Consider the following 15,515-nt stretch of genomic DNA (forward strand, 5'->3'; position numbering starts at 1 on the left):
AAAATGGACTGCATTTATGTTTGCCTCAGGCACTCTAAACACTTTGCACTATGCAAAAACAGCAAATGTATTTTAAAAAACAAAACTATTAAAAATATCAGTGTTCAGAACAACAATGTTTCTGTAGCGTTCCATTTTCAACATGTAGTGTTAAAGCGCTGAGTGGCAGAAGACTATAAAAAGGCTGTACAAGTACGAGCCCATTTATCATTTAACATACCATTTGAAAATAATTCCCTTTAGTTTTTCATCTGCATCTAGAGTAGAGGCTTCAAGACAACAATACATCTGTCCATCCCGCTACATACGTGTATCTAATATGTACTGTAGACAATTACAAACCAAGTTAAAAGCAAGTAAGGAGCAACGGTGAAATATGAGATATATTGACAAAAACACTTCAAGAGATCATTAGAAAACAGACATTCAAAGATTACCTGATTTATATGCAGGGGTTGAATACAGTAAATTGACCACGGGTTAAATTTGAAGCAATTCGATCCAGTTGCCCTGCAACAATAACTACCTTTCTGCATCTAATAATAATCAATATTTGTTGACGCTGTGTGAATGACATTTGATGATATAACTCTTTGGTAATGCTTCAGGCCGTCTTTGTTGATTGATCGACATCAATTTGGATTCTATTGTTGTTGAATTCAAAGATAGCAATGACGTCACTGATCTTTTCCTTATTTATCTCTTAGATTTTAATCCATTAAGCTCTACTTGTGCTACAGAGGTCTAGTAAAAGAGTCACCTTCTCCACAGCACAATGTAGCACTCACAACTTTTATGTATCTTGATATTCATAGAAATCAATAGAAACTTTGTAACAAAGGTGCTGTCTTTCAAAATCAGGAAGCAAAGCTCATTTTTGTTCCAAAGGAGTTATGAAGAGGATCATTTTGTGATTAATGGCTAGAAGTTAGAGCAAATAGCCTGCATTTATATAGTGCTTTTCTAGTCTTAGCGACCACTCAAAGCGCCACAGCCTCCCCACACAGTATGAGCTGTCTGAGGTATATTTCATTTTTTGTTTTTCCCTTTTTGGGCCTTTTCAGTATTTTGGGAAAGGCTGATATAGCGTCACAGAAGTCTGAATTATAATCAGTTTCCTAAAAAGCGCACCAAGGGCTTCAACAGAACCAACTCAAGATACCAATAACCCTAATAAGTCCCCCACTGAGACATTATAAATCACAATGAGTGGAGCAAATTTTGCGGGAGAGATTTGTAAGACTTTGTAAGGCCTACATAGAGTTGCACAGGATCGCTTTATGTTTATGGGTAAACTCCACGGTTGGAAAAACAGCACAGTTCATTACAGAGAGCAGCAAAGGAGTATTCTCACCTAGCCAGAGAAAGGTCAAAAAGTCTCAAGAACTGTCTCAGAGACGTCTGATACATGACGTTCACCATACTCATCTCTGTGATCAGGAAGTACAGGATACTGCCCCTGGTGGCCACTGAAAACACAGACATTTTATTTTTACAAAGAATTCTGTCATAATATTGGCCAGTAGAGTATAAATAATTATTTTGTGAAAAAAAATATTAAGCTTCAATTGCTGAAAATGTCGTTATCTTTAGTATATGTAGCATATATTGACATAGCCTTTACATATTGAACTTTATCAAACTATATACTCTAGTTTTAAATGTGTTTGTGTGTGTGCTGAGCAAATGTTCTTTTGGCCAGTGTCCATTTTGTCATTGCTTGAGATGAATTGAAAACTGAAAATGTATCAGTTTTATGTGATAAAGGTGTAAATTCTGTCTTTTCAGCCAGTTGTCATGACCTACCCGGTCGGTACTCCTCTCTGGCAGCGTTGATCTGGATTTCGGTCTCGGCAGCAATCTGTAGTTTCTGATTGACCTCTTCAGCTGTGCGCTTGGTGTTGCCAAGAACAATAATCAGACTTTCATCATCTACCAGTGAACCCTACAAAGAGACATATTTGCAAGAGTAAGTCAGAGGAGAGATTAAAATGGAAACACTACCCGTGATGACCAGCTCTAGATGAGCATAACTGCATGTCAACAACAGTCTGCGTTATAAAATAACATCATGAAAAATAAAAATACACACCAGGAATCAGATAAACATTTTTTTTTTTTTTTTTTTTTAAAAGTTCCCCCTGAAAATGTGCCACAATATCCACACTGATGATTATCACATGCAGAAATAAATTGAAATGGTTTTCTATTACATCACAATTTTAGTATTTTCTTGCCTGTGTACTGGTCAGTCGGTAGAGGAGGTTGTCCTCTAGTTCCTTCATCTTTCTCTTATTAGACGTCACATCTTCCAAGAGGTCGGTCCTCTCCTTTTCCAGTTCCTTGTGTCATAAAAACACAGATGACATATACTCATGCATACATATAGTTTACACAGCTTTAGCATGGTGCTCTGAATTACTGCTATCTTTCATATTACTTCAAATGAGATGTTTTGAACACACAGAAGCTGTGATGTAAAGTGAAAGCCAGTAACTGAACAATGATGTTGGGCTTGTAAATGCTGCATGAACTGTGAAGACACTGGTTTTATAGCTGAGATAGCAGCTATAGCTCGCATGATGATTAAACCAATATTTAGTACACAGATAACAAGCCACTTTTTCCCATCTAGCATAAATCCTTCATCTCATGATCAGCCATTATTATGGGGAAATTCGCCTTCCCGTAGTAGGCATTTTTCTTTTCTTCTATGCATTTATAAAACATTTATATTGCCCAGGCTGAATGAATCAAGTATCCGGTACTTCAGACTTGTGTGTCCTTTTGTGTATTTTTGGAATTGGTGACTATGTACACACTTTTTTTTCTTGTACGGTTGTTTCGTCACATTGTGTCTCAGGGCCATAATGATTGCCTTGTTCTATATTCAAAGGGTGAAAATAACCTCCAATTTATATTGTCACACAGCTTGTGCTTGACAGAGAGAAAAAAATAGGTACACTTTTGGGGGAGGTGTTGACATCATGCACTTACTGTAAATGCTCTCTAAGGGATTTTCAAGGAACTATATGGAAGTAATTAGCATTAAGCTAGAGGACTTACTTTCTGTGAAAGCATACTGGAATTTAAACAATCTACTACTACTTGGCAATGATGTCATAGAGCAGCATGCATTAATTGAAATATGCACCTTATACTGTATATATATACTGTAGCTATAAAGGTTACCTGTTTTTCTGTGAGGATGACTCTGCCCAGCAGCTGGTCCTCCAGTCCTCTCATGGTGACGGTAAAGTCTATGATGGAGGTGCGGGCACTAATCTCTGGGGTATAAGCCGGGTTAGGCAGCTTGGTGGTTACATACAGCCTGAAGCCCTTCATCACATCCACCTCTTTGTCACCAACTTTCACCTGCAAAAAGAAAAATAGCATGGCTGTGTGCATCTTGTGTTTCCTCTGATCAGCATTAAATTACTCATGTCAGTATAACTTCTAATTATCCATCTGGCGGTTTGTCCCTGGAGCTGTCGGCCGCAGACACCTTCTATTACTCCCTACACCAGGATATTAATAGAGCTTAAACATCTATAATCGGGCCTCTCAATAGGTAGGCCGGAGTCTTGTGGTGGAATGTGTCGTCTCCATGTAACACGTGCTCACTTGAAATCACCATACGGTGTGAGTATATGTGCATGTTTTCCTGCAGTTACAGTATATGGTACGTTCGATATGTTTGTAAGTGCATGCATGTGTGTTTGTTTGATGCATGTGTGCAATAGAGGGAGGCAGCTGCAGTGTCAGCTGTTGAATAACCAGCATCAGCTGGAGCCAGGAGTTGAGAGGCGATAATGAGAGAGAGAATGCCTTGAAGCAGACTTTCACTCTTTCTCGCAACCTCGTACATTCTGTGTGATTTAGTTTCTGTGTGTGTGTGTTTGAGAGTGAAGGATCACAATGACACTTTAAAAAATCCATTCTTGTGGTAATGTATGGTAGAACAAATGAAGTCCATATTTGGATGCAAAATAAATTTCGACTGAGTTCTTAATTGAATTGTGGAAGTTATTGTTCAAAGATTTAAAAGCAACACAGAAAACACACATTCATGTGTGCAATAGAAATGCTTTTTTCAAAAGTTCAAACCAATTTATTGGCTGAAAGACCAGTTTAGAGTGCTTCGTTGTCATGTACAATACTATATATCCTGTAATACCTGTAACTCCCATCCAACGCTTTCTTCTGGACTGTCATTTTGTCTTGTAAAATTCAGACAAAATAAGAAACATTTAAACCATGCTCTGCAATTTTTCTAAATAAAAGTAACTCCAGGGCTGCACGGTGGTGTAGTGGCTAGCACTGTTGCTTCACAGCAAGAGGGGCCTGGGTTCAATTCCCAGGCTAGACGGCCTTCTGTGTGGAGTTTGCATGTTCTCCCCGTGTCAGCGTGGGTTCTCTCCGGGTTCTCCAGCTTCATCCCACAGTCAAAAGACATGCACCTTAGGTTAATTGAAGACCCTAAAGGTGTGGATGTGAGCATGAGTGGTTGTCTGTCTATATATGTCAACCCTGTGATAGTCTGGCGACCTGTCCAGGGTGAACCCTGCCTTCGCCCAATAAACAGCTGGGATCGGCTCCAGCCCCCCGCCGCGACCTTAACAGGATTGAATGAAAATAACTCCAACAATACATAACAGGAAATAAGGATGCTGAGACAAGAGTGGTCCACTTCTGACTGTCCAGCAACAAATGAAAATATGCAAAAAACAATAGATATCTATAAAGGGGAAGGCACAAGATTGCGTTTCCCTTTCCATCAACAAGAAATGTTGTAATAGTTCTGTAATAGTGTTTGATGGGCTACACTCTCATAATGAACTCATTCATTAGACTTGCCAATGTAGAAATCAGTTTGACAGTGAGCTCATCAACCTGTATCAGTTGGCCATGGCAAGGGGGACCTGGCCAAGTCCAATCATGCACTTCACCAGCACGCAAAACACTCCTCTTTATTTATGTTACCTTGTAAGTGGAGCCCGTTTTGAAAAAGTTTTTTTCAAGAATGTTGTCAAGTGCAGGGTCCAACTCCTCCCCAACATCCTCGATCAGAAGGGGACGCCCAAGAGACAAACTGTCCTCCAGATGGTTCTTGAAGTACTTATGGTTCAGTGATGTGATCTGTGATCAGAATATGACACCATTATAAATATATTGATAAAAAATGATTGATTGAATCAAGCAACTGTGTCAGTCAGCTACAACAATGTCCCATGCCTATGTTGGACATTGTTTTGGGTCTTTTTAGGACCATGGGGCAATCATTAAAAATTCTGTGTAACAAATAAAACATTTCTGATGATTTTAAACTATTACCTTACTAAGACAGCTCAGCAGCAATCATATTGTTTCCAACAGACTAGTGAGCAAATTTATAAGTCAGTGAGAAGCATCTAATTCAGTCAAATAAAGGAGATACACGTTTGACTTCTCCCTAATTCCTAATAAGTTACAAAGGCCAGCCTCTGTCTGTGGAAAATCTGACTCATCTAACTAATAATATCCCTTTTAAAGATTAGCAATTTTTAGAAAAACTTATGAACATAAATATAGTTGTTTTGATGAGGTCACTTGTGGAAAGGGTTTAAACCCTTTCTGCTTGGAGAAATGTGTCTTCAGGACACTCATAATAGGATTTCAGAATGCTTTCAGTCGGCTCAGGGATTTCCTCTAACAGGGTCAGTGACCTTGGCTGGTCTTGTTACGTCTGCAGATTTCTTCAGCACTTTTTCAAGGCATTGTACAAAAGAAAAAACATGTTTGACAATTTAAAAGGATTAGAGGGCAAAGAGTACATTGCACAATTTTAGCACAATTTTACCTAGGCTACTAAAAATCTAAATCTTTAGATTAGTAAGGGAAAAACTATTAACTTCTTTAATTCATATGGTGTTTAGAAATAGAGGGCAAAAGTAATGACATCTAAATACTGAGGTAAGGTTTTTGAAGAATAATAAGATTAATTTATTATGAAATTTATGAAACAATTTTTGTTTTAATAAAGAAAAATGTTTTGACAATACTGCATTGTTATCTTAGATTATGAAAGAGCAATAAAAAAAAATATTTTGAAATATGTCATATTACATAAGTGATACCTGAATGACTCCAAGATGTTTCCTTATTTCTTCTTTGGTGTAATGTTAATAAATGGTACACCCTTATTGTGTAATAAAAAAATAGCAGTAAACAACAGTTAAAAAAAATCCCAAACCTGCAGCTCATTCCTGGCCTCTTTGTTCTTGATCCAGATTTTTCCCTGCGTCTGGGGGTCAATGAGGAGGGGAAAGCGGGCGGCTTTGGTGATAATGATGCCATTCTGAATTGACAGGTCGTCATTGGGGAGCCCCTGTAAGATGGAAAACAAATGACTGGATCAGGCTCAATCCTGATATTTATTAATGCCAGCTAATGTATGTTTTTATTTCAATAATTCAACTTTTGTTTTGCTTTCCAGTATCCGACTTAGTAGCACCAAACATGTAAATTATCCATAAATTAATTCCACAAAGAATGAGGTCAATTATTAATAATTAAAAAACTATTACAGTCAGGCAACCGCAGTATGAAGCCCTCATAGAAAATAGTAAAAAACTTGCTTAACTATGTTTTATAGAGAAAAGGTCACTTTTAATTTCATTTTGTGGGATCAGTCCAGTTGGGTTATGCAAAACATCATTAACTAGATACAGTATATAAATGATCACATACTTCATATACTGCATCAATACTCACTAATACAGTTGATTCTGTTGGTAGTACTTACTAAAGTAGATCACTGACCTGTAGGTTCCACTCGCTAACAGTGGGTGCATCAATGAGCAGCTCGGTCAAATTAAGGTTGTTGCCAAATGGGATGCGACGCTGCTTCAACTCCCGCTGCCAGTTACTCAGTAGAAGATTGCGAAACTCCTGATTGAAGGGACCGGAGTAAGAGAGGAACGCTGTGGCCAATAGAATGTCACCTAAAAGAAAAAGGCGTTAAAATATTTAATACTGGTTATGTGCATGTGTCAAAGTAAAAATAAAGATTATTGCCACCATAATCAGAAATCTGCCAGTGCAAATGTTTAAAAATTTGTGGAGAAATTGTGCAAAGTTAGCAGTGCATTGAGAATAAAATGTCTGTCTAAAATGTTTATTAGTTAAATCATCCAACAGAAATGATATAAATGAATGTCTTATTAATTTAATAGCAGAGACATCTCTTTGATGCCATAGTTTTCTGAATTCCAGTTATGTTTTGAAACTTGCTTGTGAAACCTACCAACAAGGCGTTTGGTTTGGGCAGCAAACTCCTTGCTCTGCTCAGTCCATCTCTCCTTCTCACCAGCGAGGCCACTGATGAGACTGGACGCCGTCTGCATCTTGTGTCTACAGCGCTCAGCATCTTCCAGCAGGGTCTGATGGAAGGGGAGGGCAGACACACAAGTCAGGAGGGTTATTTGTCTGTTAGGGGGCCTCGTCTGTCCTTCCAAATGTCTTTTCATCCATCCATCCATCCAACTCTAACTCACGCCTGTGCATATTTATACCACTCTCAAGTATGGTTATGTGGATAAAGAGAACATGCTTATATCAGTATTGAAATAATCAAGTCCTTTGTGATTTCAGATGCTCTCTAAACCCAGTGCATAGGACTCAGCATGGGACCGCTGTTATGAAGCTCATGACAAATCAACTGTCATGTTCTTTTCATCAATATTTGGGTTTCCTGCAAAAGTCCAAAGACAGACAGGTTAGGTGGGTTTAAACTTTAAATTGCAGTGTAAGACAAGTGATAGTTGCCTGACTTTCACCAAATGCATGCTGGGTTAGTCTTGCATAGGCTCAGGACCCTGCAACCCCTGATGGATGGTATTTTCTTGTCTGACTGTGCTAATTTTGACAATCCTTTTTAGAAACATAGTAAGAGGTAAACAGCACTTTTAAGCCATTTGTCTTTTATTCAGCTGCTCACAGGCAATAAAGAGGTTGTTTGCGAAATAGCAATAATGTCTGGTATAGGCTTCTTCAGCGAGCCCTCCAATCTAGCTGTTGGCCCCTCGAGATGAACAGCTCTGCGTCTTAATCACAAAATTATAAAAAGAGTCAACTATGGCTGTCCAGATTTCTGAATCACTGAGTGTTGATGCACAAACTGTACCATTTACATGCTTGTTTATCACAGAACAGAGAGTGCTGATGATGAAAACCACCCACAGCAGACATAAACCTGCACACCCAATCATCGGTGTACCACTGGCTTGTGTTACATTAATCTAAAAGGTGGCACTTCCATAGCTCAGGTTGAGTCATTTTCTGTTTTTGTTGCAGGTGTTCACAGGCTATGTTTTGAAAGACAGTCCACCGCTGTGATTCCTGTTTACTGGAAGCGCAGCTCATTTGAAAAAAATGAAAAATGAAATATACTGTATCATAATTATAATGATATAAAACATCAGTATGAAGTTCTGTGAAACTATTCTACTCTATTTTTAAGACACACACCCTAGTTATAAATAGCACCAGGAAGCACAACATAAGCTTTACCAAATATGTATAGATACGGACCCTGATTAAAGACTTCATTTAGCCTAAGTAAGGCCATCCCACATATTTCAATGATCACTTTTTCTATATTTATTTTCATTTATTGACAAAATGTGAGTTGAATAAAGAGCTGAATAAAGTATGAAATCTCATTGTTTGAGTAAATGATCAACGAATCAATAAAGAAGAAAGACAGCTGTGCCAGCTATATGAATTATAATAATCATAGGGAACATGTTCAGAAAGCCTGGATCCAAACTGGTGATCTCATTTTCTAAGTAGTGTAATAGCATGTGCTATTAAACTCTGCTAAACAGGATTGATATTTTAATTCCCCATTATATTACAGGCGTCAGTGGAAGAGATTAACACTAGATGTCCAACTGTATGTTATCTGATGTTCTGATTAATTAGTCTTGAAAGAAAATAAGTCATAAATATGTCAGCTGTTTGTGCAAGGTAGCTCATGTTTTCAAGTATTTGTCACATTTTTCAAATAAAAGATAATCGCAAGAAGCTCCAACTATAGAAGCACACCTTTAAGCATTCATCTCACTTCTGCTTTATATCACAAGATTGTGGTTTCAGAAGTCTTTTCAGCACCCACTGCTCCTTTTTGTTTTGCAAACTGAATGATGTGTTTTGTGCTGAGAAAGTAAGTCAAGCTATTGACCTGTTTCTCCATCATGGCCTTCTCATACTCCGCCTGTACCACATCCAGCTCTGCCTGCTTGGCATCAAGCTCAGCCTGAGCCTTCTGAAGGTCCACATTAGCAATGGCGAGACGATTCTGCTGCACTGCCAAGTTAGCCTAAAAAACAAAAGAAGGAGAGAGACAGACAAAATCTGTGACGTGTTTTCGCACATTAAACGGTCAGGGTCAGAGAAGACTTAGAAAGAGAGAGGAGCAGACCATAGGCAAAATAGAAGACAAACCAGAGAGCAAAGGAGTTATAAGTAAGTGTTTTATTGGAATAAAGAAGGGGAAAGTTTCCCATATTTTATCTTATAAATATAGTTAGGGACATTTTGGGGCTCAAGTATTTCAGTGGGATTTTAGAAGTGTGCAGACATGCCACAGGTGCAGATGCAGGGGCTCAAAGCTTAAAGAGGTAAACTGGAGATGCAAGAATGGAGATTTGCAAGAGGAAATGAGAGAGACAGAGAGAAACAAGAAATAAGCCGCGATGGAGGGGTGAGGAGAAGGGCAAGGGAGGAGTAGGAAAGGGAGTCTGAGGCCAACAGATTAAAAGCAGAGAAGACTTTTTCCGGCTAGAGCTGGGGCTATGGAGAAAGCGTTGCAAGACGTTTAGAGAAACATGTCTAAGTCTGCCTGGGTGGCCTGGGGAAAAGGGCATTCATTCATTTTATAATATTTGACATGTGATAAGACTATCTCTGTCTGTCCGTCTGTTTCTCTGTCCGTCCAACTGTATCTCTGTCTGGCAGTTTAGCTGGCCAGCTTAAAGGCAAGCCACCAATGAGCTGGAAGACAGAAAATCAATTTGCCAGACAGTGTTCGATGCTAAAGCGAAAGATCAGGATCAAAGAGGAGAGGCAGGGAGTTCTCATGGAGGTTGAATAGAATAAGAGCAAAAGACAGGGGATAAGGGAAAGAAGGAAGTGAGATGGGGATTTGAAAAAGAAACCAGGGGTAAGCAGAGACATAAAGTTGCAGACAAGATGGAGAAAATGAGATGTAGGCAGAGGGCAAAATAAGTAGGAAAGTGAAACCTGGTAACAAGGGGGGAATAAATCAGGTAGAAAAGAAACACAGTAACAGAGGGGAAAGCAGAGGTGTAGTAACTATCAGTTTAGTTTGAGTGAACACAATCCAAAAGTATAACTGCACTCTGCAAGCTTTTAAATGCTCGTAATGCATCGGACAGCCTGCGACTCCACCGGCAGGAAGACAAACTGGCAAAAGGATTTGGGAAATTTGCATGAAATCACAGGGTATAGAGAGCAGGCGTGTGTGTGTGTGTGTGTGTGTGTGTGTGTGTGTGTGTGTGTGTGTGTGTGCTTGTGTGTGTTTGTGTGCGGTGCCAAGGCTTATTAATCAAGGATTTTGTGTACAGAGTATTCTGCCTTGCTCCCTTCTGCTGTGTGTAGAATTAATAGATCCTTGGAAAATAAATAAATACTGACCAAAACACTGCCGGTGCAAAGAAGCAATTAATTAGTGCAGCTTGAATGTAAAAAAAGATGTGTCAGTCACTTAGATGTAAACACAGCCCTTACTGTAGAAGAAACAGAATATCTTATTTAATTTTGCTGTAATAAAGCAGATGAGTTTTCAAAGTCCTTTCAAGAACCAGATTAACAAATAAAAAGTTCAATTGAGCATATAAAACACTGACCAAAGTATTAATTAAAAATGAATTACATTGATCTTAAAATCACTCATCTGATGTTTTCACTCAAACACAGCAACCAAACTCTTGCTGTATATCTGTATATATAGGGGGTGATCTAAATTGGTAGATAATAATAAATATGTGCTTTTGGATTAGATTTTTACATCACTCAGGACTTTGCTTGGTGATTCTGGAATAATGACTCTCATGAACAAGCTGTCTGCCTGGAGAGATCCACTTCTGGATACTAACATGCTTAAATTCAAATGGGTCCTGGGAACTTGACTTGAGATTCACATAATGTTATCTTTTTTATTTTTGTAAGTTCATGATAAATAGATAGAAGCCTTAATTTCTATCTTTCAGTCTGACATTTTTGGGGCACTTCTATTGCCTACACCATCAGCAAATTGTTGCTGCTGCCATTATGTGGGAATATGAATAAATCCTTTTCATATCAGAGACAGTCTGTGCTGTTTTTGTAGCCTGAGGGCTTTCCTGCAGAAACACTCTCCTTTGCTGTAAATGTTACTTATTCATCAGAGTGTAAAACCGTGGACGTTGCCCAGGGAGATAGTGCGCAAGTGTGTGAGTACTGCTGTTATATGTTTGTTGGGGTGATGATGACAAGTTCATCACAATGTGTGTTTGTAATTTGAAATTTAAGAGGCTGGCATAATTATGTTTTAGGACTACATTTGAATTACTTGACTCGATGTATTATCTTTAGCGTCACAAATAGTACCGACTACAAACACAACTGTTTCACCTTTCTGCTGCACCAAGGAACCACTGTGACAGATCTATTAGACTGAAGTGTTTTTACCTTCAAGGGTAAGACCTCCTTGTTGATGGAGAAGAAGGAGGCCATAGCTTTTGTCCAGGATGCAAGGCCAGCCACGTTGCCACACACCCTCTTGGCTGTTTCAATGTTGTAGTCGGGCATGTCAAAATAGGGCAGAAGCAGCTCCACCATTTCCTCATTAATGGAGTCCTTGGGGAATTGCTGCAAGGCAGGGGGGAGAGAGGTTGTGGTGGGGGGGGAGACTTATTTCAGACAGTGCCCAGAGAATATAAACATTAAACACACAACCAACTCATAAAGATACTTAGAAACTGAGAATGTAAAACTATAAGAAATTATGAAAAAAAGATGAAAAAGATAAATGGAGCTGTGGTGATTGGGTGAAAACAGGAAGCTAAGGAGGTGGTGAAAGTTGGAGAGGAAATGAAAGGAGAAAAGCAAAGATGGATGGGAGACAGAGACAAAAAAGGAACAGACAAGGCAGAGAAGCTCAAAAGCAGAATAAGGAAGAGATAAATCTAAGAGGCGTATAACAAAGAATGGTAAAAAGGATTCAGCAGTAGGTAAAAAAGAAAGAAACAGAAAAAGGTAAGGAAGCAAAGATATAAAGGCCAAAAAAAAAAAAGGGCCATGGGGTAAGATGAAAAACATGGTGTAGTTTGGTGATGAGAAAGATGAGATAGAAAAAACAGAAAAGACTGTGAGAGGGATGAGCAGACATAAAAATATGTAACAATGAGAGAGGAGTAAAAGTGAGAATAAATCAAAGCTAAGAAAGTTTTGGTGTTGTAGTTGTGGATTCAAATTTGAGGAGTGAAATCCAACCACAATGTCTTTACACTGATGTGCCTATTTTACTAATGATCCTGATCTACTCATTACACCTTAGCGTTGGATAACTAAACAGAACAGGTAACTATATTATATATATATCCATTACAGAGTGAGCATAATGCAAGTGAGTATGAAAAGTATACAATTCACTGATTAGTTGAGCTGCAGGCAGTGATTCTTTTGCATACTGAAACACATCTAAGAAGCCTCTGTAGCATCTTAAAACAGGATACTACATTAGGATTTTAACAGATTTATGCTGCTTTTGTTTTGATTAACTCAATTTTAAACATAAGAGAAGGTAACTTAATTCTATTTTTGTGGAAGAGCACAACAAAGCCTTCCTCTTTTATTTTGAGTTGGGTCTAGTCCTTCAGTAATGCATGTACAATGATTGTACCTTTATCCATGTTGAACATTGTAAATAGTTCTGTAGGCTACAAAAAATATCTCATCATATACGTGAGCAGGCCTCCTGCAGCAATTGTACCTTACCTCAATCTCAAGTGTATAAATCTGATATTAGCGCGTGTACCTGCAGGCTGCCCAGGAAGTTTCCAGCTGTCATGAGCTTTAGAGACTCCTGCCAGGACGGCGTGTTGCAGTTCTTCTCTGGGTCAATCTTCACTGTGTTGACCCGCCTCTGGAAGAGCAGCAGCACGCAGTCCATGATCCGCATGATGAGGTGGGGGGGGCGACCAAGTGTTCGTACAGTGGCAATGTCTGATGGCTTGATTGTCTGAGTGGGTACAGAAAAAATAAACATATTGGATGTATACATGATACTCTTTAAGATGAGACAGTTGACATAGATGAGAGCAAATTATAAAGTAATTTATATTTCTATGACAGGACATTTAAAGGGAACTGCACACAATGCTCCAGTTTGAGGATAAAATACAACTAGAATTACAACTACAGGCAATGACAATTGCCTCTAGTCGACAATGAGAGAAATATTGAAGCATGTGAGTATAAACTCCAACAGTTCTGCAGAGAGGGATGGATAATTACTTCAAGGGACTGATTTAAATGAGATAGGCAGCAGGAGAGAAAAGAAAATGCTACACTGAGGGTTGTTTGGCTGCTTCATCAGCCCCCCTGCCTGCTCGTCTCATCTCTTCTCCTTCTTGCACTTTCCCTTTTTCTGCTCTCACTTCCCTTCTCTACTTCCACTCTGTTTTATCAGCCCAGGTGTAGTGTGGATCTCCCACCAGCCAGCAGACACAATTTTAAGTAACAATATATGTTTTTTACTTGGCATACTGTATTAATTCCAGTAATTACAAAATAATATAACCCTTTGGATCACTTTCTTGTTTTTCAAGGTGTTTTTCAAAATGGATAAACTTTTTCCTATTTTTTTTATAACATATATCAAAAAAATACAATGACAATAACAACAGTCCAGTCGTGTACAGCAGCTCTATTTAAAGTCCTCTATGGCACTTCTACATGATCAAAATGCATGATCAAGATCCAGACAGATGCCTAAGATTTGCCTGCTTGGAAATATAATGTTCTTTTTCTAATGTTGTTCGGTGTTTCACTATAAGGGAATAGCCTCGTCGTGACCAACTATGAAAGCTCCAATGACACCACGCCTTTCAGTAACACACGGGTCGAATTGTGCTCGGGCCACGCCCCCTCATATTATCACAGTCGACCGGCCCTTCACAAATCATTCCCACCTTCTTCCTGTGAAGAAACTATAGCTCCTTCAGCCCATCTAGGCTAGCTTGGATGCACAGCAGTTCACAGGCGACCCGTTAAGGAATACGTGGCAAAACGCAGTTCATGGCTTCAGTCTGGATTTGCTGAGAAAGTACTTCCAAAGAAGTATATTTTAGACATTACACAGGATATGTGAGCAGTGTCCACGTCATGGGAAGCTGATCCTTGACTACCCTGTATTTGTTTGCCTGTGTGACATTTTCCTCTGGCTAATGCGTTACGACGAGCCAACATTCTTCGGAAAGCATTAGTTTGTTAGCCGAGTACCAGGAGTTCAGCTAACATGTCACGACGAACAAACTCTGATGGTACGTTGTTAGCCCACGCTAAAACCGGTTTCCTAGCGCAATTTACCGACAGGCTAATGCATTGCGTCGTGCCTAGTGCGGTTAATTATTTTTATATTTACTGGAAATTATTCTTAATTTCCAGTCGCCATGCCCTTGGCCGCTACCCCCGCCAAAGGGGTCGGAATTGAAGGCCAAAGAGGCTGCATCCCACCTGTGCCCTGCATCATGCGGGCACAGTATGAGGAGGATGACTCCACCTTTCCTGTTCAACAGTCCAAACCCCTAGTGCACCCGACACTGTTCACCCAGTGGACAGCAACTTATACAAGAAGTGCAAACGGGCCACGTCTAAATTGGTGAAACAATGGCCGGCAGCCCAGGAAGTTACTGGGGGAGAGAGACCTGTATGACGGAAGGAAGCTTCCACCAGCTCAACCGCCATCAAAACAACTCCGTCCAGCAGTGCCTGCCTGTATGAAAGAAATGAGCAGGTACTGGTCCAGTCCTTCTAAGAGTAAGCTTCTGACCAAGAGCTACTCAAAGCTGGATACTGATGGCATGGGGGGACTGGGTCTGGCTGATTCCCAACAGCGGAGCCTTCAGTGGCTTATCACCTCCACCCAAACCGTCGATCTCTCTCAGCTTCCTCGAACAAAGCCCCCTCACCGCCCCCGTTTTCCAGACAATGTTTAACTACGCAGCACAGTCCGTCTGTTCTTTAAATGCAATGACTCTACTATCTGCATACCAGGCAGAAATCCTAGAGGAGATGGGCAGGCAGCAGGACTCAGGTGCACCTAACCCTGCCCTATGGGAAGAAATTTGGGTGGTTAACGATCTCATCATACGCTCCTCATGTGGTGCAGTGCAAGGCTGCTGTCGTGAAATAGACCCTGCAGTCTCAGGTGAGAGGGCCCTGTGGCTGAATCTCTCAAAGCTCAGTGA

General features: G+C 39.7%; 1 protein-coding gene across 4 annotated transcripts in view; it reads right to left on the reverse strand.

Annotated features, from left to right (window-relative positions):
* Positions 1-15,515, reverse strand: part of dnah5 (dynein, axonemal, heavy chain 5) — an 85,791-nt gene that overhangs the window by 15,827 nt on the left and 54,449 nt on the right. For all 4 annotated transcript variants that reach the window (XM_054620965.1, XM_054620964.1, XM_054620966.1 and 1 more), the window contains exons 65-75: positions 13,082-13,285; positions 11,734-11,913; positions 9,224-9,361; positions 7,286-7,421; positions 6,802-6,983; positions 6,233-6,367; positions 4,984-5,139; positions 3,193-3,375; positions 2,238-2,342; positions 1,807-1,945; positions 1,355-1,469 (exon numbers count right to left, since the gene is read on the reverse strand). In XM_054620965.1, coding sequence (XP_054476940.1) covers positions 1,355-1,469; positions 1,807-1,945; positions 2,238-2,342; positions 3,193-3,375; positions 4,984-5,139; positions 6,233-6,367; positions 6,802-6,983; positions 7,286-7,421; positions 9,224-9,361; positions 11,734-11,913; positions 13,082-13,285 — 1,673 coding nt within the window. The remainder of the gene's footprint in view (positions 1-1,354; positions 1,470-1,806; positions 1,946-2,237; positions 2,343-3,192; positions 3,376-4,983; positions 5,140-6,232; positions 6,368-6,801; positions 6,984-7,285; positions 7,422-9,223; positions 9,362-11,733; positions 11,914-13,081; positions 13,286-15,515) is intronic.

Source organism: Anoplopoma fimbria, chromosome 20 (genome assembly GCF_027596085.1).
Source record: "Anoplopoma fimbria isolate UVic2021 breed Golden Eagle Sablefish chromosome 20, Afim_UVic_2022, whole genome shotgun sequence".
Taxonomy (NCBI): domain Eukaryota; kingdom Metazoa; phylum Chordata; class Actinopteri; order Perciformes; family Anoplopomatidae; genus Anoplopoma; species Anoplopoma fimbria.